The sequence below is a fragment of the Sphaerodactylus townsendi genome, linkage group LG02 (assembly GCF_021028975.2).
Source record: "Sphaerodactylus townsendi isolate TG3544 linkage group LG02, MPM_Stown_v2.3, whole genome shotgun sequence".
NCBI lineage: Eukaryota > Metazoa > Chordata > Lepidosauria > Squamata > Sphaerodactylidae > Sphaerodactylus > Sphaerodactylus townsendi.
In genome coordinates, this window is record NC_059426.1 from 63,888,812 (window position 1) to 63,913,072 (window position 24,261).

General features: G+C 46.9%; 1 protein-coding gene across 1 annotated transcript in view; it reads right to left on the minus strand.

Moving 5' to 3' along the window:
* Window positions 1–1,634: 1,634 nt before the first annotated feature.
* Window positions 1,635–24,261, minus strand: part of MARCHF4 (membrane associated ring-CH-type finger 4) — a 188,857-nt gene continuing 166,230 nt past the window's right edge. The window contains exon 4 of the mRNA XM_048487107.1: window positions 1,635–4,730. Coding sequence (XP_048343064.1) covers window positions 4,369–4,730 — 362 coding nt within the window. The 3' untranslated portion in view covers window positions 1,635–4,368. The remainder of the gene's footprint in view (window positions 4,731–24,261) is intronic.

The following is a 24,261-nucleotide window of genomic DNA, read 5'->3' on the forward strand; positions in this document are numbered from 1 at the left end:
ATGGCAAATCCCAATGAATCAGTTCTAATGTTTGTAACCTATGACATCATTCCCTTTATGCTTCTTTCTGACTTCTGTTAAGAGGCTTTCCACTGTGGTACTCACTTATTCTCCCACTAGCACACCAGTGTATGAAAGGACTCCTTAAAAAGCATGAATCTTGCCCATGGCAGCAAAGGAAACCTATCTTAATGTCTGGAGGGAAGCATTGTGGGAATTATGATGTCATAGGATTCAAGCTTAAACCTATTGGCAGGATAAAACTTTCTACTCATGTAGGCTATGGCTGGCATTTTGAATAAACTATATCTGCCTCCCTGGGATGACTAGATATCTAGCACCAGAAAGTATCCTAAAACAGTGCACTAAAGGAACAAACAAATGAACCATCAAGAAAGAATGTGTTCATGTATTGCCATTGGCTGTGGGCAAACACATGGAACTGCCAGTGAGAAAAACAGCTGCTCCCCACCCCCCATCCCCAATGGTCCTTTTCTGTTAGCAAAAGTGCATAGGGTGGAAGGGGACAATGATGAAGATTCTCCTGCCTCTGTAAATATGTGGGACTTGATTTGCCCATCTCACCCCCCAATTTTTAAGGTGAGTGCCCAGTCACATATTAAATGAAAGTTGGGTTAGGGTTAGAGTTGTCAACCTGCAAGTGGCACCCACTACTACAATTGATCTCCACAAGACCAGGATCTGTTCCTCTGGAGAAAATGACTGCTTTGGAGGGTGGACCATCTGGCATTATACCCTGTGAGGTCCCTCCACCAAACCCTGCCCTCTCCAGGCTCCACCCCCCCTCCCAATCTTCAGATATTTCCCAGTCCAGAGCTGGCAGCCAATTCACATCTAACATATAATCAGACACTGAGACAATTTTGGTGACACCAAGCTTGAATAGGAGCCCTACTTATAGACGCAAAACTCTTAAAACAGCAGGGTAAGAAAACAAAACAAGTGGTTTATGTTTAAAAGCATCCTGACTGCCCCCTCTCAAAAAAACCCCCTGCAGGAATAGTGAATTTGTAGCCCAAAGCGTACTGAGGTAAAGTACTTTAAAGATGGTAAAACAAAACAAAAAATCGCCCTCTGAACACATTGTCCTTGCTCACCAGATGACCATATCAGCTCCCTGCTTCCTTGGAAAGACCAGGCTTACACTAGAGAAATTCAATTTTTGGGCCACAAGCTCAGTAGCCATGGAGCACCTGTGATGATAATGAAACAGACTTCTTTAGCTTATGCACATAAAAGTATGCCTATGCATGTTAATTGTATGCATTCAGCTTGCTACATCTTGGCCTTGTTTATTTTAAAATGAATATGCCTAATATAGTGGGAATGACTGACCAGAAGCAGCATTCAGTCACAAGTCACCATTCACAGAAGTGTGTCTGCACACTGTACTTTCCTAGGGTTGCCAGCAATGGTGGGATCCAAAAAATTTAATAACAGGTTCTGATGGTGGTGGGATTCAAACAGTGGGGCCGCCGCACACACACACCTCCAGTCCCTATTGGGCAGGGAGGTTGCTTTAGTAACCCCTTCTCGACACTCAGAAAAAATTAGTAACCACTTCTAGAGAAGTGGTGAGAACTGGCTGGATCCCACCTCTGGTTGCCAGGCCATTTTACCAGTCAGTTTCTGCTGATACCCAGAACTACTCAATTTCACGTCTGTTTTTTCCCCTTAAGTGTCATTACTGTGTAGATGATCTGCCCTCAACCCCCCATGATGTAGCTGCTTCTGAAGCTTTCACTGGCAGCCCTAGAACTACCTGATGTCCGTTCCAAGTTTGCTGCGGGAGTGGCCTTGCAGTGTCAATTCCACTTATTTTTTTTTAAAAAATGATGTGCAACAAGAGCTGCTGCCATAGCAGGAGGACGGGCAGCACATTTTTCAAAGGCTACTGCTGGAAGAGAGATTGAAGAGGATCTCAGCTCTTAACTGAAACCTGCACTGTGAGAATTTCCCACTGCTAACTTTGTGGTGGCAAACAAGTTCACAAACCCTGGTGCTATCGCTGTGCATTCTCACCCATCTTGTGATTGCAGTCTACCAGGGTAATCATTGATATAAACAAATCTTCTGAGCAAGGCCATGATGGCATGAAGTTAATTTCTCTATATTTAATTAGCAAATGGCCTGGAGAATCAGTTTATTTTTTCTGGGAGAAATTGCTAATCTAGATGGAGTTGCAATGGAAGAGACTTATCCTTTCATGATGAGCAGGGAGAGGAGTTAGGAAGTGGAAAAGGCAAAGTCAGCAGGTAAATATATTTTGATTTTCTAGTATGGCAAGGTTTCAGATGTGCTCAGATAGCATTTAAAAAGTCCTTGCCAACATTGTTCCCATATTGACAAGTAAGCTGTGCTTTGATAAAAAAAAGTACCTGAACAGCAGGTAGTACAACCTAGAAACATCTTTTTCATGAACTTTTGAAAAGCCACAACAGTCCATGCTGGATTGACCATGTCTACAGGCTAATGTTTGGACAGGACATTACAGCACTCTCATGGACACCATCAAACAGTTCTTCCCCATAGGATACCTCTCATGGAACTAATATGCATAGAGTTTATGAAAGCCAATGTCACAAAGAATATGTCAATAGTGGCATTCATAGGCTCCATATTAAATGTCACTGATTGGGGCAAGATGTAAGAATGCCCATTCCAGATCACAGCAAACCTCCATTTAGTCTAGTATTCTCTCACACTCCATATGGCCGGCTTGAACTTTCTGACATTGTTCATATTACGGCAAAAGCCACTATACTGGACTGGGACATTGAGTAATGAGGGAATCTTCATTTTCAGGACACCCCCCCCCCCTCCCGCATTCTCTTGAGATATTTTCACAAGTGATAATGGATATTTTCACAAGTTCTGCCTAGTGAATGGTATATAGATAGATCTCCTGGTACCTGAAATGAGCCTTATTTATGACTATTTTTTACAAGTTAAAATCAAGCCGATTATTCAGTGAATTTTGGCACTGAATTAGTCTTGTGAACGAGTCAGCATATGTCCAAATTGTGATTTATCACATCCTGATCAATCCAGTTTTCAAAGTTGTGCAAGATGTTGCAAGTTACAATCTTGGCACATGTCAAACCATTCATCAATTTGCTTCAACATACAAAAATAGATGAAAATGACCATTTGTGAACTTGTAAAAAAATCAAAACTAACGAGAATCCACTTCACAGTAGATTCTGAATGTGATCAGGGATACTACAGCTCCTGGCAACTGCAGAAATATGAGCACAGAGAGGAGTAACCATCATAGCTCCCCCTAAGGAATCCTGAAAAATGCGGTTTGGTGAGGGTGATAAAAATTGTTAGAGCTCTTCTCAGATTTCCTTGTGGAACAGGAATGATGATTAAACTAATTTAAGTCTATAGAATAACTTGGATCCATTCTCACTTAAATGTAAATACCTTGACTTAATGATTGAACGGAAAAAAACATTTCAGTGAAACAACATGGCATCCTGCAAAGCAAGGAGCAGTTAGACAGATATACAAATAAATAAATAAATATCATGGATCTCTTAACAAATCACTGATACCGAGGGAAATGAACTGGTGTTGGAGATTATGTTGGAGAGACCAAGCAGGAAATTAAATCTGGCAGTTCCATTTCTAAACCTCCACAAATAAAATACAGTGTTTATGCATGAGATAATTCAAGTTGCTGAAACCTGCAGTGAGGAAAGGCATAGATCACCCACCAGTGGTTTGTGCTTTGAAAGCTTGTACAGCTCCAATAAAGGTCATACTCCCCCTCCCAGTGGCACATATCCTGAAAACCTCTACATGGAAGTCAATCAGGAGTTTTTGTGTGTTGTATGGTAAAAATTAGGCAGCATCTTTACTTGTATAAAATAGCAATAGCAATACAATGACTGCCATTTCACTTGAACACACTGTGGCATATGGCCACAGAATAATTTACGCATTCAAATACTTGAACCCCTGGTTAATACAGTTTGAAAAATACTCCAATCTTCCTTTCCTTCCTACCATTTTCAATGTGCGTGTGTTTGTTTAAAGTGTAACCCTTTCCTTGTAGACCATCTGAACTCCCCTTGCCTTCGCAAGTTCCTGCCCTACTTCAGTTTGTTTAGTCTGTATTGCACTTCGTTGTAATTTTTAGTGACTATAAAACTTTCTGCTCTTGTCAGCATGTGTGTGCGGCTCTGCCTCCACCATTCTTGGCTGGCCAAGGGCCTCTGTGCCCCTTGTGCAGCTGCAGAGGATCAGGCAGTGGGGAAAGGCATACCATGCCACCCCCTCCCCAGCTCTTGTGTTCCTCTGCCAGTCTGTGTTGCATTAAGGCCTCCTGAATTCCATATCTCAGACTGTGGTGACTCTCATCACAAGCTCTCTGTTTGAGTTTGAGTGACTTCTCTGTTCATGAGGCCTCAGATGGCTGAGTATATGCAAGATGGTATAAGCACAGTGGTGGTCAGACAAGGTGCCTGTGGTGTGACTAGCTGCCCGGGCCACACTGTCGGCTGGAGCAGAGTTGCTAGCTGCACCACCAGTGGAGGATGAATGGTTATTCTGAGAGGAGGTTCGTTGGTTGGTCCTGGTCCCCATTTTTTGATCCTCCAGGTCCTTTGTTTTGTCATAGTTCAGCACTTTCCACTGTTGATTGACTGCTTGCCATCGTTTAAAAATCCGGTAAACTGAGGGGCCTTCATGGATGATCAGACCTACAGGGTAAGGGAATGTTGGGTAGAAAAGAGAGAAAGTTACAGCAAGCTATGCAACTGCCACTCCATTTCATACCATGAATACCTTTCTCATCTGTTTCATACTGAGATGTAGAAAGGACCGAGAGCTTTACATTTTATATCTGTAAAAGGTTTACCAAATAAGGTTGCAAAGTGGAGCTGTTACAACATAACAATTACCTCACAGGAACAGATCTGAGTTCAGCATTCTTCAGCAGACATCCAGAAGAAGAGTTTGAATTTATACCCGCTTTTCTCTCCTGTAAGGAGCCTCAAAGTGGCTCACAAAGGTCTCCATTTCAAAGAGCTCTAAGAGAACTGTGATTAGCCCAGGGTCACCCAGCAGGCTTCATGTGTAAGACCAGGGAAACAAATCCAGTTCACCAAATAAAAATCCATTGCTCATGTGGAGGAGGGGGAATCAAACTCAGTTCTCCAGACTAGAACCCACTGCTCTTAAGCCCTACACCATGCTGGTGTACAAGGCACACTAGGAGCTCTCTGGTAAAGAAAAAGAACCCTATAATTTGTCATGAGCATCTGGGATTCACTGGGACATTGGCTCATATTTAGGGTTGTGCTATAATACAGGCTTCATTGCTGAAGCTTTAAGACCTCCCTCCCTCCACAAAGCCTGCTGCCAGTGATGGATGCTGGCAGTACAGGAAGAGGGTGGGGTTAGAGTAGCAATATTTTTGTTTCAGTTAGATTTTCTGCTTTGGATTTATGCATTTACTGCTATGGTTGACCTTTTGATTTTGAAATGGGAGACATGGAGCTTAGAATGAAGACTTAAATATATTTCAGTATTATTCAGTGATAAATAAGCAAGTCTAGTGCAGCAGGATGAATGAAACAATTTCACTTGACAAATGTGTTGAACCTTTTGCTGGTCCAGTCTTTTCGATGATACAGTCTAAGGGCAGGAAGATCAAAGGAATTCTACACCCCATCCAAAAGGTGGAGCGCCCAGATGTGACACCATAGCTGCACTGGTCCGCCACTCCCAAAGGTGCTTTCCAACAGTGTGGAGAGACTAAAAATGCAAACAAGCCTCCCTGCTGCCGGAAACCCTTCATTGGGTTTAATGGACTTACACCACTGAACAGGGGACTTAAGTCCAAAGCCCTGGCTGCTGGGGCAATGGCCAGCAGGAAGCCAACTAACATTGGCTCCTCCCCTGGCCATAGCCACGGACTGCCCCTGCTACAGTCACAGCGGGGGCACTGGGATGCTGGCACCAGGGGAGGGTTGCAGTGGCCATGTGCTGGTGGATTTGTCCCTCTCTTGGGCAAGTACCCCAGGGAGGATAAATCCACCAGTGCAGCCCTGTGCCCAGGAGTGTATCTACAAGACCGACATGGGGGTCAATTGACCCCAGGCACCACCCAGTAGATCACGGGGGGTGGTGGTGAAAAATTGCACCCCCCCATGTGTTCAAGCCAGGAGCCTGCACATGTCCCTCTGGCAGGTACGTCGAGTTGTGGCAACTTGGCAAGTCGCCCGGGAGCCCATGGAGCAAGGCAGGCATGACCTCCCCTCCGATGGAGGTTGGGGGGCAGCAGCAGCCCACGGATTGCCAAGTCCCTCGGACCTTGTGCCGGCTACTGCTGCCCCCCCCCCATCAGAGCAGAGGCTGCACCTGCCTCTCTTCAGGGGCACCAGGGCTGGCAGACCAAGTCCCAACGACTTGGCAAACCGCAGGTCTACTGCCCTTCTGGAGTAAGGCAGGTGCAGCCTCCCCTTTGGTGGAGGTGGGAGGGTGGCAGCAGCTGGCAGGGGTCCCAGTGACTTGAGTAAGTGCGGCACAGGGATGTGTGTGGGGGCTGCCGGAGCAGATGTTGCCCTGGGTGCCATTTTCCCCCAGTACACCTCTGCCTGCGCCACTCCCAACAGCTAATTCAGCCCTCTTTGGATGGGGCTGCTAATCTTATACTGGGATCAGTGTTACTGAAAATAAGGCTGGTGGATTCTCCAAATGCTAGATCTATACAATTAATGTTCAGGTCAGTTCACAGTTATAGTTTCAATGAGCCAAGTTACATTCTGCTTACATTACCTCATTTTACAGCATTTGATATTAACTTAGATGAAAAATGGAGATATTATCCAACAAGCACTGAAACTCAGTCAAATTTCAAATTCTGAATCAACATTTTAAGTCAATGTTCAGCTTTGCTTATCTTTAAAAAATTTTTACACAATGCTTTCTCTCTCTTTTGGACAGAAACTATATATGTTGTCATCTATCAAATATACAAAGTTGTTTGAAACACAGTTTATTCAGTACGTATGTGAGCCATAAAAGACCTGAAACAACAATGGTATGTTCCCCCAAATATATGGGAATTCTTTGATTTGGAGATGGATTTTGTTGGTCTGACATTACTCTGGTTGATTACTTTTACTCTTCTGGGTCAAGAGTGGCCCAGTTTCTCTGAAGAGGTGGCACACAAATATTTCAAATAAATGCAAATACTGGATTCAAGTACTAATCTGGTCATCAGCAAAGATCTTTTGTGAAAGCTAATATTAAGCTTAATAATACATAACAACTATATAGTACTTTTCAGCACGGATGCTGCAAGCCTCAGAAATAAGGAGCCTGAAATCAAATGATTTGACCCATTTTCTCTTGAGTTGAGACTCTGTATGCTCACTTTGTTTGCAATTTAAAATATTTGGAGTGTGTGTTTGTGTTGTTGGTAGTTATCAGGTTACTCAGGGTTGGTTAACGTAGTTAGACTTTAGCTGCTTGCTTCCTAAGTAAAAGAACTCATTTCTCCTCAGATCCAGACAAACTGTATTCTTTAATATTTAATACCAACTTGATAAGAACAATAAAATAATGCAGAACTGGGTACAGAACTGTATTTGTACTTATTCTATATTCTATATTATACAGTCTTCTGAGGCCTTTTCTGCCAGTGTTCTCATGGCGAATCTCCTCTTCCCTGGACTTCAGTGTATCAGTTCCATTTGTGAACTGCCTTGAGACTGACTGTTGTCAAGATACTGAGGTCTAGCTCTCACCATAGCTATGCAGACCTCCTTTGTCTACAGCTAGGGTTGCCAGCCTCCAGGTGGTGGCTGGAGATCTCCTACTATTACAACTGATGTCCAGACAACTGACATCAGTTCACCTGGAGAAAATGGTTGCTTTGGAAGGTGGACTCCATTCAGAGGCATAGCTTCAATGGGACCAGGGGGGGCCCACGACGCACCGGGCGCACACCCCTGTGGGGTCTAGTGGGGTCGTGGCAGGGTTGTGGTGGGGGCGTTCCAGGGTGGGATGGGGCAGAGGAAGCATCAGTGCACCGAGCGCTTTTCTCCCTTGCTACGCCTCTGACTTCATTGCATTATATCCCACGGAAATCCCTCTACTCACCAAACCTGGCACTCCTCAGGCTCCACCCCCGAAATCTCTAGGTATTTCCCAACTTAGAGCTGACAACCCTATCTACAGCTCTGTTAACTCTCAGGTGCCTTTCTACGCTGGTTAATTTGACACCACTGGCTCCAAACTTTAGAAATCAACTTCACAATACAAATGTAAATACTGAAGATAAAATACAAAGTTCAAAAATTTATTTTATTTAAAATATTTATAATCTAATGTTCAGTTCAGAGAATTTCTAAGGAGGTTAACAAATGATAAATGATAAAATTCATAACATTCAGTTATAATAAACCCAATCTGGTGAAAATCAATCAAAACAGAAGATCGTTCTCCCCTGGCACCTAAAGGCTAGTAGGGAAGGTGCCAGATAAATAAGCATCTCTAAGAAGGGAATTTTATAATCAGGGCACCATTGAAAATAAGGCCTCTTCTCTGGGTACAACCCTCCTTAGCTATGAAAGCAAGAAGCATCTCCAGAAGACCACGAGTCAGATGTGGATAGTTCAATTCATTTTAGGCCTAAAGCTCATTACAAATATTAATGAGCAAGCTAATTCAAAAGTATGGCATTTAAAAATCTGTCTATTTCCTTCTAAATCATAAGTATTTATGACCCGATGCAATTAATAATATGATGCTGATGGATGGACCCATGCATCAACCAAGCACCTGTTTTCCTAGATAAATCAAGCTTCAAAATATTTACTAGAAATACAAAAATAACTTTGTTTTCCTTTGCGGCAGCCGGGATCTAAATTACTTATTGATTTCTCAATACTGAGCTCAGGAAGCTGTAAAATTAAAAAGGAACCAAAGGAAAGGAGTGGATGTGGAGGCGGAAATAATGCCGATGCAATTGTGACTGTAAAATGTGAAGAGTGAGCCAAGGAGCCTATCAGTTTACCAGCAATTTGCAAGAAGCTCCAGGATTTCATCAAAATAAATTTGAGCTTGTTGGTGTTAAACAGGCATGGGTATTCCTCAGGTAGCTGCAGAAGCCCTTTTTTTCAGTCAAACAAGCACTTGCATTAATACTCAGGGCCGATTCTCATTTTCAGTTTTGTTCTCAAGTGTGGCTAAGCTGAGTAGATATGAAACTACCGGTATGTTGTGATGGAAGATCACTGGACCATTAGCCCAGAAATGCATATTCTAATAGCATCTCTTTTTTTGCCTCAATTCACAGCTGACTTATGGCAACCCCGTAGGGTTTTCAAGGCAGGAGACATTCAGAGGGGCTTTGCCATTGTCTGCCTCCAAGTAGGGACCCTGATATTCTTTGGTGGTCTCCCATCCAAATACTAAACAGGGTCGACTCTGCTTCGCCTCACAGTTGTAATAAAAACTGAGTAGGTAAGAAAATTTAAAACTTTAAAACTTATCTTATCTAAAAGGTGGAGGAGTTCAACAAGTGGTTTTCTTAAAGAGGAAGTTTGCTTCACAGCCACCTAGTAAAAGGGCCCTTTCTTACCAGGCTCGTCTCTTTTCCTTACTAGTTAGTTCCAAGCTGGGGATCACTGGACACATTAGAGGCAAAGGTTATACTGACTGTTATACTGATTGCAGACTGATGATATTTTTGTAAGTTTTGCCTTATTTATGCGTATACAAGCACAACATACTACAAGCAAATGGGCCTTTCAACAGTAAACAGCACAGCTATTAATCTGTAACAACAAGTTTTAGAAGGAGCCTTGGTCCAAAAGTTCAGTGCACAGCTGCACAGATTGGTTAAAGTGGCCCTGGAGAGCTGATTATATTTTCCCTATTCAGTGCTTCTTATTTACATATGGGGCCCAGGAAAGAACAAGAAAGTATATAACTCCTCTTTCATTTCAGATTCCAGAAACTAGAGTTTGGGGAGAATAGATGAAGGTGTCTTCCCTTCAATGATTTTCCTGATTTCAGACATTTCTTTTACATCAGTATTGCAGTTTTATGAGTGCTGATTATGCAAATGAACCCATATCATAGAACTAATTGTACAGTTTCTCTGTTCAAAAGGTATATTGATCAGATGTTATAAAAGTTATTTGGGAATATTTTATTTTCACTAAACCTAACAAAACATTCCAGTATAAATATGACTCCAATCATTTAATGAAGAACAACCAGTTGTTCAGAATTGTACCAATACTTTAATGTCACATGATAGACGTACACAAAAATAATTCTCCACATTAGCTATTCTTTGAGAGACGATCAATGTAAAAGCTGTTTCCATTCCCAATCTTTGAAACAGTTACTGTGTCTTCCTGAGATATATCAGGGATTCAAGGGCAGCTACCTCTTCCAAGAATGCCTGGTCGGCAGCTAGGTATTAGCCACTAGACACACCCTGCAAATTTAGCTGAGGAATTCCACTCAGAACAAAAAGCTTTGCATGATTCCCCTCCTCCCTTTTTTGTTTTTGCATATCCAGAAGTGAGTCTTGGAAACTTGGTATGAATCTCCAGCCCTCTTGCTTTGACAACCAAACAGATGCTTCAAATTTCAGAGCATACACAGAGGTGATGAGGGGTTTTCCCCTCACACTGAACTGTATTCAGCCTTGTGCAGAACTGAAATGCTGCTCTTGTGTTTAAGAGTGAGCAATTTTTCTTTTTCTCTGCCTATCTCTCCATGAAACATGTAAAGCAGGGGTCCCCAAACTTTTTAAACAGGGGGCCAGTTCACTGTCCCTCAGACTGTTGGAGGGCCGGACTAAAAAAAACTATGAACAAATTCCTATGCACAAATGATTGTAAAATGTTTGATTTCACCTTTCAGCCTTTCCGTCATGGTCTATTTTTAGAACAGTAACCAAAGTATGTCAAGTACAGGGTGGGCTCCAAATATTGTTGGGGAGGCTGTGGAATACCTTCCCCTGTAAAAAAAAAAAAGAGCAGAACTTTCCCAATGAAACATTCCATCTAACCCAGGATCAGGTATCTTCCTGGGTTCTTTCCTCCCTAGCAGCCAGCGAGCGATTCACCAGCCTGGCTGATGCCAATGGGAGTGAGGTGGAACAGAAAGCCTGAGAGCAACACATGGAGTAGCTGAGAGGGAAGGGCAGAGCAGGCGTTGCCACATGTAAGGTTTCCAACTCTGGGTCAGAAAATTCATGGAGATTTGGGGGTGCCATCATGTAACTGCAATCAACAGCCGTTGGGGCCGGTTCCTCCTCTCCCTCGAGCCCCCACTGCACATGAATGGAGCCATCGCCGCCATGCCTGGCGGGCCGGATAAATGCCTTCAGGGGGCCACATTTGGCCCCTGGGCCGTAGTTTGGGGACCCCTGATGTAAAGGATGAAATTAATTACGTCAAAGCTTATTCCAGGCCTGTATATTTTAAATAATGCATAGAAGAGTCAGCAAGTACTGCTAAAATAAAGCCAATGTCAGGCCTGACAGAAGAATGTGAATTGTGAGTGTCAAAAGACAGCTCCTCCATTAATTACCCTTCCCATCAAGCCAGAAAGATCAAGCACCACGTATCAGTTTTAATTGGCTATTGATTTCTTCTCCCATTACCTGTGGTTGTGCAACCATGCCGTCAGATTCACTTCATGACTCAGGTTTCTCTTGATTACCAGCAGCTGGAGTTAAATGAAAAAGTCTGAGGGCCAGCGGTTCCTGGCTTGCAAGCAATGCCTACACAAATTGCCAGTTGGGTGCAACGGAGGGAGGGGGCTGAATGGCCTGCATCTCCTCAGTTTTTTGAATGGAAAATGGATATTCTTAAAACAGTTAAATTTAGTCTGGGTCTCACAAAACAGGATGTGTATTGGGAGCGGGAAGTACGGAAACTGCCAACATGCAAAGGATGGCAGTCCCTTTTTGTGGCCCCTTAACACTTAGCAAAATGTTTGTCTAACTGCTCCACCATGTGGCTGGTTGACCTTTCAATATATGAGGGGTGAATAACTTTTTCCACAAACCTCTACAAGTGATGGAAATTGGTCAGTCTGTGCTACGTACCAAATGGCCACTTCACTTTTTAGCTCACAGCAATGCACATGGATATTGCCATGTTTCAGTTGTATGGTTCAAGGATGTAGGTAATGGGGGGGGGGGGTTCTTGGGTTCAAGCCACCATTAAATATCTGAAGTTTTGCTCACTGTTTGTGTTTTTTTTTTGGTATTTTTAAAGTGCTTTTTGTTTTTGGCCTTCAGAGGACGCAGTTGTTAGGCTAGCAGCACCCAAATTTCAGGGATTTGTTGGGAGACTCTCCTAATGACACCACTCAAAGGGGGTGCCCCATCCCCCATTGTTTCCAATGGGAGGTAATAGAAGATGAGGGCTACACCTTTGGGAGTCCATAACTTTGGACCCCCTGAACCAAACCTCACCAAACCTGGGTGGTATCATCAGGAGAGTCTCCTAAAGATACCCTGAAAGTTTGGTGCTGCTAGCTTAACAATTGCACCCCTGTCAGCAGGCACCCCCCAAATTTCCCCAGATTCTTCTTTTAAATCCACCCCCTTCGGCATGGATTTAAAGGGAGAATCTGAGGTCCCCAGTGTAGGGATGCACTGCTGACCCAGCAGCACCGTAAGTAGAGCGCCGGCACACCGGCGCTTCTGCGGTCTTCTGGTCGCACCGCTCCCCCACCCCTCATCCCCCGATGAGTCACAGGTCATGAACTACCTGGGTCACAACCACCGGGTGTCCCGGACAAAGGGACAATGGCCTTGCCCCCAGGTGAGGATTAGGCCCAGACGCCGATGCTCCTCTCCGCACGTAGCAGCCAGGTGAGATCATGCATCACATGATGATCTCTCAGTCCCCCGCTCTCCCGGAATTCCCCCCGTTCCGCCCTTCTACACGCCCCTGCTAGAATCATAATAAAAGGTGCCAGGAACCAGCATACGGGAGAGTAAGCGTTGGAACACGGACACCCGCGCTCCCGTTGCTGGCGCTCTCCACCAGATGAAATCACCGCGTCTCGTCTCGTTCTTACGCTGACCTCGCGGCACGACTACAAGCTGGTGCGAAACCGGGAATCCTCGAACCTCCACCCTGCTCACCGTCGCGCTGGGAAAGGGCGGCGGTGCCGAAGTCTGCTGGATCGGCGCATCCAGGGACCACCATTTCGGTATCGCCCGTCCGCTGGATCGGCGCATCCAGGGACTCGAGTCCTAGGACACTCTCTCGTCCGACGGAACACCGGTGAGTATGGGAGCTTGCAAAAGCAGGGCTTATGACAAGCACGTTAACGAGCTAAAGCGTTAGCGGCAGGGTCCCCGTTAAGAGAGGGCTGCGCCAAATTGGTCGAGGAGATTGAGCTCAATGCCCATGGTACCCGGAGGGGGACATTGAATCTTAAAGATTGGGAAAACATCGGGCACTCTTCGCACAGAGCCTCACCAGCGCCGGTGTCGCTGCTACTGACGTGGAGACAATGTTATGTCGCCATCAGCCTGCAGACCTATGGCTCCCTTGCTGTAGGCCGCCCTCCTTTCGATCTTTCAACTTCAATTTCACCCCCCCGGAATTTTCTCTATCCTCTAAATTGGACGCCTGTCCTCCTTCTGCCCCCAATGCTCCCCTGCCCTCTTCAAATTCTCCTGCGGCTCGGCCGCCCCCACCCCTTGCTCTGCCTTTATTTTCTGAAGCCATAGCACCTCCGTCGGCGCCACGTAATGGCGCGGGTTTCAAAACCCTCGCAGAGCGATTAACCACGACCTGCGAAAAAAGGAAACCCTGACGGAAGACGATACCGATATTCTCGCCTTATGCCCCGTTCACTTCACGGATACCGAGGGGGAGGATGGTATTGTTCGGCGGGTTGTCGAGTACCGCCCTTTAAGCTATAATATCCTCACCGAACTCCGCGAAAGCGATGCGGGACGTAGGAGTCACCAGCCTATGTGAGAGGCATGCTAGAAGCAGTCGGGAATCACCTAATGGTTCCGGATGACTGGAAGACCACCTTTCGCATGCTTTTGAGCCCTGCACAATTTGTGATCTGGGAAAGTGAGTTCCGCCAGCAGTGTATCGCTAGGGGAGCCGCCTCAGGCGGCGCCTACACCGCCGCGCAGCTTTACGGCTTCGATGCCTTCGCCAACCCCAACGATCAGATCGTCCTGCCAGAGGCCACCCTTATGGTCGCCTCGGAATGCACCTACAAGGCGTTTATCAAGGTCCCTAATACTGGCCAACCTACCCAAAGTTTCTCCACCATCCGACAAAAACCCCAAGAGCCCTACGCCGACTTTGTGAACAGGCTCCAGGAGGCCCTTAAGAGGCAGGTAGATAGCGAGGAGGCCCAAAACGAGCTCCTCATGCGCCTCGCCAAAGAGAGTGCCGTAGAGCAATCATGGGCCTAGGCAAAGATCCTGAACTGGCCGACATGCTTAAGGCTTGCCAGGACATTGGATCCTCTGCCCACCAAGCTAGCCTCCTTGCCGCAGCACTCTCCACCGCCAGGGGACAGCCCCAAGGTGATTGCTTTAATTGCGGCAGGTCAGGACACTTCCGGAGGGAGTGTAGGCAGCCCGGCGGGGGGGCCTACAACCCCGATGGAGGAGGGTCCTCCCCCAAGAGGCGAAGGCCCCCGAGGCCGCCAAGAACCCGATGCCCCCTGTGCCAGAAAGGTTTCCACTGGAGAAGCGACTGCCCGTCGGGAAACTTCGCGCCGGGCATCTCCCCAGCCAGGACCAAGGGGAAGAGTACTAGAGCAGGCCCAAACACCAAGACCCACACCCAAACCACCCCCCTCTCGTGGAATCTCACTCATGTGCACCCAGCCAATCTCCTTTAAGTTCCCCCACGAGGTCCTCGTCGCCCCAACCCAATATGGCGACCCCATCCCTACCGGGACCATTGGGCTGGTGCTGCCAAAGGCCTCCGCCGCTGAGCAGGGATTGTTCATCATCCCCGGAGTCATTGACTCCACGCACCAGGGACTCATCCATCTCCAAGTCTGGGCAAACATCCCGCAGGAGCTGCCCAGTGGGACCAGCTGCGCGCAGCTGATCCTCCTGCCCCATGCGCTGCCTGCTGCCGACACAATAAAGGCCACGAGCCCCAGCAGCCATCAGGGCACAGCCAATACTACCATCGCAGCGGTGGAAACACCCATGGAAGCTCCAGCCCGTACCTGGAGCTCACCGTGGAGGGTATCTGTTCAAGGGCCTGGTGGACACCGGCGCTGATGTGACCCGTCATCAAGAGCAGCCGAGTGGCCTGACCAGTGGCCAACCGAGACCTGTCCGCACATCTGGGGTGGGGGGAAGACAAAGCAGCGGAGCCGGGCAGAGCATCCATGCCAGCTCACGGTCCACAGCCCAGGGCTCGAGCGGCAGCTCACAGTCCGCCCCATCGATTCCTGGACATCCATGTCAATCTCTGGGGAAGGGACCTCATGAGCCAGGTCTAAAAGCGACCCTAGTCTGGGATGGATAAACCCATCCACACAGAATCCTTAGAGTCCCCTAATTGTGCCTTCGAACTCATTCTCGAGGAACTTCCGCCAGGGAAACTACCCCCCCTTTCTCTCTTTTCTTTTCCCTCTATCTTTCCAACCAGCAGAAGGCGGGGAGGGAGCCAATTGGCATTGACTGGCCCTCCCTGGATTAAAAATCTGGGCCCGATCCTGGTATCGCCCAGCACTGCCAGGACAGGCCCCAGTTTAAAAAGGAGGCTGCCGCCATCCCTATGCCCCTGACAAACCTGTTTGGCTTGTGGCTACCATCGCCAGGCGCTTGGCGGGAAACCGCCCTTAAGGAGTGGTTTTAAGTGACCAGGGACCCAGGCCTCTAGTCAAAGGGATGCTGCAGCACCAAATTCACACACAAACCTGTGTGGAGTTGTGGTTGCCAAGCGCCCTGGCTGGACTGTGCAGGAAGGCCAGGCTTGGCAACGCTGCGCCCAACAAGGAGAGAAGCGGTTTTCGTGAGGCGGCAAATCCCCAAAATAATTCGATTACAAGTTCAGCACCATTTCCAGCCTCTCAAGCGTTAACCACCAAAGGTCGCGGACAATGAGTACATTTTCCCTGCAAAGAGAAAAGAACCCCTCCCCTTTTGTGTTGTAGAAGTTTACCCCTAATCGCCTGATTACTTTGTCTCCCAGATGCATCCATCACCCAAAAGCGCATCAAAGCCCTCTTTTAATGTGTTGCAAATTAAGCATGCATACCCACAATGGTCCCCAGAGGGTCGGCTTGCCCCTCCTTCCTCGAGGATCCGGACCCATTTTTCGCTTTGGCCAGCACCCTGATGGCTCCTTCGAAGCCAGCTTCCATCAGGGAGGATAGCCTACCCTCTGCCCTTCCTGTCAAACAATTTAAAGAAGAAGAGGTGAATGCCGGCCCCCAGCAAACTGCATTAAAAGAAAGCAATAACCCTTACGCCAGGCTGCAAAATAAGCCTGTCGTCCTATACCAAACACTAAACCCAACAAACCTGATTTAACAAACTTGGTTTTGACCTCCGCCATCGGCTCTCTCAAGCCCGGCAGGACCCGGCCCCTCCACTATAACCTGGGGAAGGGGTGTGTTTCAGTCCACTCTTCCTACAGATCTCTGGTGGATCCGACTTCATGCCCGTGACAGGCCAGCCCATGGAATGGCACCAGGAGAAATCGAGCCCCCCATTCGGAGAATGGAGCGAATCTCTCTGGAGGATCCAGCCCAGCGGCCTCGGCGAAGGAACGGCCGCCACCCGGCCTTAGGCGGTCCAAAGAGCGGATGACCTGGGGGGAATGTCAAAGCAACCGCCAGCCAAGCTCAAGAGCTGCTTTCGCATAAGCAAGGCCACCCCGAGGCGCCCGAGGAACCTCTGTGCCGCCCTCGCTGCGATCATCACTGCCAACTTTCGGCGGCCCACCATCCCTCTGCCTGCTCTGCTGCCTCACCTGCCGGTGGCAGTCGGTCACCCCCTGACGAGATTTGACCAGACCAACATCTGGGGAGCAATTTGCTGCTTGCGGCTGCCAACGCGTTTAGATCCCTTCTGCCTGGGCCGAGGTGATGCCCTGGGAGTCGGAGACCTGCTAAGCTCCTGCCTGCTCCCCGTTTGCAAAAGCCCCTGGAGACTTCCCTAGCAGGAGTCTGGCTTAAGCCCCTTTATGAATGCCTCATCCATCAGAATTACTCTATGCGAAGCGTGACTGGGGACCCGTTGTCCAAACCACTCCCCGGGCCGGCGCTCTCTCCCTGCGAAATCACCAAGACTGTCGCTAATCACAAATCCAACACCTGCGCCCGCATCTCCAGCCCAGCGGCGAGACGAGGAACCGACCGGGCCCATTCACCGGTTCGGCCAACTGGAACTGCACGCGCACGGAGGACATTCCCCTGTGCGAGAACATCTTGCTCCCGAAGGGTTGGTTCTGGACTTGCGGGGAGAGAACTTTCAACTACATCCCTGCTCGGCTCTCTGCGGGACTCTCTGTTGCCTTTAGTCGCCTCACCATGCACCTGCGTCCTGCCTCCAGGCTCCTTCCACTCCCAGGAGCCCGGAAAGCGCCGCCGCCCGGCCGGGCTCCACTCTGCCCCTCGACCCCTCTTGCGGAACAATCGCGGTTGCCCTCTCCGAAGTGGAGTTCCGGTCTCCCTACGCTGACTTCCCTAGTGGGAGTCCCCGGACTTCGCTTCTTAGCAAGCGCTTAAGACCATTGGCCGGCTGGCCTGTGCCCTTCGGCGTAAGTCCATCAACTCTACCTCCATTGCTCTGGATGCTCTGGCCTCCGAAAGCAGCGAGTGGAACTTTCGTCAAAAGGCGACCTTAGATAATCGTGCCGCTATTGATTATTTGTTGTTATTGCATCACCAAGGGTGTGAGAATGTACAGGATATTTGTTGTTTTAATCTTTCTGATAATTGCCATTTTAGGCTTATGAAAGTGCGTGAACTGCATGATGTTGTATCCTAATGAAATCACGGGAAGTATGACGTTCTACTACCCACTGAGGTGGTCAGCCCTCTGGAGCTGGCTACCGGGGGGATGGTTGAGAATGCTATTGTACAGCTCTGCACATTGAAAGCTTTGATTGTGTGCTCCTTCATTGCTTCGGATCTTGTTTCATTCAATGTATATCTAATATTTGCACCTGTAACATGTGTAAAGAAACCCCTTTGACTTTCCCTTACATAGCCATGTCCAAGTCCTAATAATGTTGCATCAAGCAGCTTCGGACCAGCTTTGGCCAAGCGGTAGCCGGAGGAGACAAGCGTCCCCCTAAATCGCGCCCTAACATTTCTCGGGCCTCCCTTCCTAAATGTAAAAAAAAGGAGGAGATGTTCAGGGGATGCACTCGCTGACCCAGCAGCACCGTAAGAAGAGCGCCGGCACACCGGGCGAGCTTCTGCCGTCTTTCTGGTCGCTATCCGCTCCCCCACCCCTCATCCCCCGATGAGTCACAGGTCATGAACTACCTGGCTCACAACCACCGGGTGTCCCGGACAAAGGGACAATGGCCTTGCCCCCCCAGGTGAGAGATTAGGGCCCAGACGCCTGATGCTCCACTCTCCGCATCGTAGCAGCCAGGTGAGATCATGCATCACATGAGTGATCTCTCAGTGATCCCGGCTCAGCCTCCTGCTCTCCCGGAATTCCCCTGTTCCGCCTCTTCTTCTACACGCCCCGCCAGAATCATAATAAAAGGTGCCAGGAACCAGCATCACGGAGAGTCGCTGGAATTCCAACGGACACCCATGGGCCCCGTTGCTGGCGCTCTCCACCAGATGAAATCACCGCGTCTCGTCTCGTTCTTACGCTGACCTCGCGGCACGACTACACCCCAGTTTAAACATTGAAAGTGATGCTGTTTCAGGGTGGGGGAGAATCCACCCCCAAACAGCATAACTTTCAATGTTGTATTACCTGGGGACCCCAGATTCTCCCTTTAAGATGGATTTAAAAAGAGAATCTGGGCTCCCTAGTTTAAACACCATTGAAAGTGATGCTGTTTGGGGGTGGATTCCAGCATCACAGTGGCCTCCCATGGGGAGATGGGGGCGCGAAATTCAGATTTTGCATTGGGCTCCATTTTCCCTAGCTACACCTCTGCCCGGAGGGGAGGGCAGAAGGGACAGTCAGCTGCTGGCTGGAAGCCCTGCCAGTGGGGCAGGGCAGGATGGGGCAGGGTGGGGCAGAGCTGGCAGGGGAGTCTGCCGTCTCTGGCCTCGGAGGCTTGGGGAGGTGCAGCCATGCCCCCAGGGGTGGGTGAGGACATGGCCCCGCCCCCAACTCCCCCCATATTAATCTATACCTATGTCACTGGTATGGCTGCCAATATCCTGGGATTACAACTGATCTCCAGACAAATTTCTGCTTTATACCCCATGCATTACTTTCCTCTGATCTCTCCCCTTCCCAAATCCTGCCCTCCTCAAACCAGGGGCAGAGCGAGGGGGAATGGCACCTGGGGCACACGTGTGCCCCATGTCCTGCCATGCCCCGGAACGCCCATGCCCCCCACCCTATTGGCACTACGCCACTGCCTCAGACCCTGCTCCCCAAATTTCCAGGCATTGTGCACAATCAGTCACATTCTATATAATTATTTTGCTGTTTTAATTGTCTGATATGCGCAAGTCACACTAGAGCAACCAGAAAACTAATAGAAATAAACAGATTGAGAAGCCCTGTTGCGTATGTAAATACTTGGGTATGTGGGTGGAGGCAATGATAACATGGCGTGCACCATCTGTTAATCAGTCCTATGCTGTACAGCGCCCCTCCTGGGCCAGAACTTTCCCTCATCTGCTTCTCTCCCTCATTAGCTGCTGACATTGAGAGTTGTTCAACAAGAGATTGTTTCTAGCTTTGATAACCCTGAACACCACTTGAATTTGTAAACATCAAGCTTCCTTAATTGCAACCTTCCCTGGTACAGATAGCGAGGTGTGACCACATCTGAATTGCCATTTAATTAATGGGCACATGCTTGTAGAAATGTGCAGAGAAGTTTCAAACTCCTATCACTCTGCTCCTTGATGCACATTTGAAAGAGATTTTGCCAAACATATTTGTATCACATACAGAAGAAAAAGAAGAGTTGGGTTTATATCCCCCCTTTCTCTCCTGTAAGAAGACTCCAAGGGGTTTACAGACTCCTTTCCCTTCCTTCCTGAAAACAAACACCCTGTGAGGTGGTTGGGGCTGAAAGAACTCCAAGAACTGTGAACTAAGCCTGGTCCAAGGTCGTGGGACCATGCTGGCGTGGCATGTGTTGGAGTGCACAAGCTAATCTAATGGTTCCACCAGATAAGCCTCCACAGCTCAAGTGGCAGAGTGGGGAATCAAACCCAGTTCTCCAGATTAGAGTGAACCTGCTCTTAACCACTACAGCACGCTGGGTCTCCTTTTACATGCAATTATTTTTCAAAAGTTTTCTTTTCTTTCTTTCTTTCTTTCTTTCTTTCTTTCTTTCTTTCTTTCTTTCTTTCTTTCTTTCTTTCTTTCTTTCTTTTTTTTCTTTCTTTTTTTTCTTGCTTTCTTTCTTTCTTTCTTTCTTTCTTTCTTTCTTTTGTTTCTTTACCTCCTCCTCCTCCCTCCTCCCTCCTCCTCCCTCCCTCCCTCCTTTCATTTTATGAACGGAATTTGAATTTTGACATAACATTTTTAATTGAATATGACTTTTACAGCTGCCACAGAGATCTATTCATCCTACAGGAGCAAAATCTCAGAGATTTGTTTTGATCTTGCTGGGATGGGGAATGGAAAAGACTGCATGACTTGTCTGTGAAATTCCATCTTTGCACATTTTGCTTCATTGCCAAGTGTGCTCATGCTTGTTTGCATTAAGTAGATTTATACTTTATTGCTGTGCCACCTAGGAACAGTAGTTCGATCCAGTCAGTTCTGAGCACAAGCCAGCATGATGAATGCTACCAACTGATAAATGTCACTGACTGTGCAGGCATGAAGGCATCACTTATGCTCTGTGCAGTTGATTTTAAATGGTAGATGAGCTGTCCATGCTGACCTTGGGGCATATGTAATCCAAGCAAGCCAATAAATTGTGAGCATTCATCAGCAGCATCTACCTGGGCAGCTACCATGCTAATGCCACTACTGAGTTGCACAAAGGCTGTTCATTTTGATTTGCGACAAATTGTTAAGGGAATTATGTAAGATATTTTTGATTCAACCCATACAGTCTGTGGGCCAGACCTACATGATAGTATCAGATAAAGTGTCAAAGCTTCTTTTTTTTTTCTAAAAGGTTATGTTTTATACTTTGTTTTGGCATGATATACTGTTTTGATTGGTAGCTTAAGTTTTTACGATATCATCAAGATGGTTAAAGCCATTTTCCCACCTTTTCTAATCTGAGCTATAACTCATGAACCAAAAGGCCAGTTGCAAATATTAAGATGTTGTTGGAAAGCTAATAAATTCCACTACAAACAACAATAATGTCTTGGGTGCTGTGTGGTTTCCGGGCTGTATGGCCGTGTTCTAGCAGCATTCTCTCCTGACGTTTCGCCTGCATCTGTGGCTGGCATCTTCAGAGGATCTGATGTTGGGAAAGCAAGTGGAGTATATATCTGTTGGAGTGTCCAGGGTGGGTGGAGAGACCTTGTCTGTGAGTAACAAAGAAGGCAACCAGGTCAATAGTTGAGGGCATCTGAATAGAAGTATGAGTAACAATGAAGACTATAGCATGGGCGTAACACTGGAGATAGCAAGGTCACTGGTGGGAGCATCTGAATAGAAGTATCCTGGCCTTTGTTTCTTGTGTCTATGGTCATCCTGTGTTTGTGTTTCTACCAGCAGATAAAGGTAATGCCACGGTTATCATGGAAACAGACCAATACAAAGAAAAAATCAGACAACTTTTGGACCCCACAACATACAAAAAGTTAAAACAGGACCCAACCAACAAAATCACCAGGAAAACCAACACCTTGATTAAAAACTCCTCAATTTGATCCAATCATTGCTTAAGCGTCTCTGCAAATCTGGAAGCTCACCCTCCCTAGACTCTATGGACTCCCAAAATCCCACAAGGACTCCACTCCCACTCCAGACCTATTGGCAGGAAGGTGCAATTGGATCTCCTACATATGATTTGGCAGCAAAGTTTCTGGCCACACAACTGCAAAATCCATATTGGACTTACTACACATTACATTAAGGACTCAACTCACTTCATTGAAAAAAAATCAGCCCCAGAACTCCAAACTCAACCCCAATGACAAACTGATCAGTTTTGATGTGAGGTGTCCCTTTTTCACCAAGGTCCCCATAAGCAGACACTGCATGATGCACTCATTAGCCAGAAATTCCCCAAAAAAAGACTTATCACAGCTTCCCTGTTTCCAACATTGTCTTACCACTACTAGCTACTTCCAGTGGGATAATAGAATACTATAGAACAGAAAGATGGGGAGTAGCCATGGAGGTAGCCCTCTTAGCCCTGTAATAGCTAATTTTTTATATGGAACATTTTTGAGAAACAAGCCCTGAAAACAGCACCAAAAGCCCACCATATGGTTCCGTTATGCTTGGATGACTTACGATTCACTACATTTGGAACCACTTGAGGAGAAGAAAGAACTAAACAAGTTCCTGGACCATATCAACCAGATCCACCCCAAACATCCAGATTTACTATGGAGAAAGAAAACGAAGGAAAACTGCCATGTTTTTAGACTGTTTGGTCATCCATAAAACCAAACCAGCGAATTGGGACACACACAGTACTTCACAGAAAACCCTACGCATGCACAGACAGATATCTACACAAAAACTCAATCACCATCCAGGGCAAAAAAGGAGCACCACTAAAAACTTTGGTACATCGGCGCCAAACAGAATCACTGTGACCCTCACCTCCTACAAGATGGGAATTGAATCACCTAAACAAAGGGCTCTACAGGGCTGTAATGAATTTACTCTAGCCTACAGAGAATCCAGAAGGGCTGCAAGACCAAGAACAAGCCACATGAACCAAAAGAGATAAAGAGGACCATCTAGAGGGAAGGTGTTCTTTACCATACATCAAGGGAACCACTGATGCATAGGAAAAGCTGATGAAGAAAGCACAACCTTACTACAAACAATCTACAGCCCAACTAAGAAAATTCACCAGATGCTTTCACGTTCAGCTAAAGGATAAAGAGAGGATCCCTTTATGCTACTGCAGGGTCTACTCGCATACCAATGCAGCTGAGGACAAAGATCTACATAGGAACCACCAAGCGCCTTTGCTGCTTACAGACACGTTAATCCAAAGAAAAAACCACGAAAGGGACTGCGAAGACTATTTCAGCCAAGAAAAAATCAGCAATAGCAAGAACACATGATAAACCAACCTGGACATAGAATACTATTTGACGAAAAACACAGGGAAATTCTAGGACCACTCTACAAGAGAAAGCCACTTTCGATCCAAACTACACAGAGAAACAATTGAGAAATCCATAAGCACATGGACAATTTTAACAGGAAGGAAGAAACTATGAAAATGAACAGAACTTTGGCTGCCAGTGTTGAAAAATACTAGAGAGTCAAGACAGTGTCTAACTCCAGCTCCACACACAAACCCAGGATGACCATAGACAAAAGAAACAAAGAAGCCAGGAATACTTCTATTCGAAGATGCTCCCACCAGTGATTCCTTGCTATCTCCAGTGTTAAGCCCGTATGCGTATAGTCTTCATTTGTTACTCATTACTTCTATTCAGATGCCCTCAACTATTCGACCTGGTTGCCTTCTTTGATTACTCACAGACCAAAGGTCTCTCCACTTACACCCTGGACACTCCAACAGATATATGCTCCCACTTGCTTTCCCAACATCAGATCCTCTGAAGATGCCAGCCACAGATGCAGAAGCGAAGCGTCAGGAGAAGAATGCTGCGCAAGAACACGGCCATACAGCCCGGAAACCACACAGCACCCAAGTGATTCCGGCCGTGAAAGCCTTCGACAATACATTGAACAATAATGTCCCTCTTCATACTGTTTCTGTAATATATGACATAAATCAAATAAAAGCCAATCCCCCATTTTATAAGCTTTACAGGACACAGCACTTTACTAATCCAGTCACCTGAAGTATATTAGACAACTGTAATAGTAGGTTTTCCCCTTTCCAAGAACTATAGCATAAAGAAATTCATTTTGATAAGCCATAGTAAAGTACATAAAAATGGATCCATATTTTA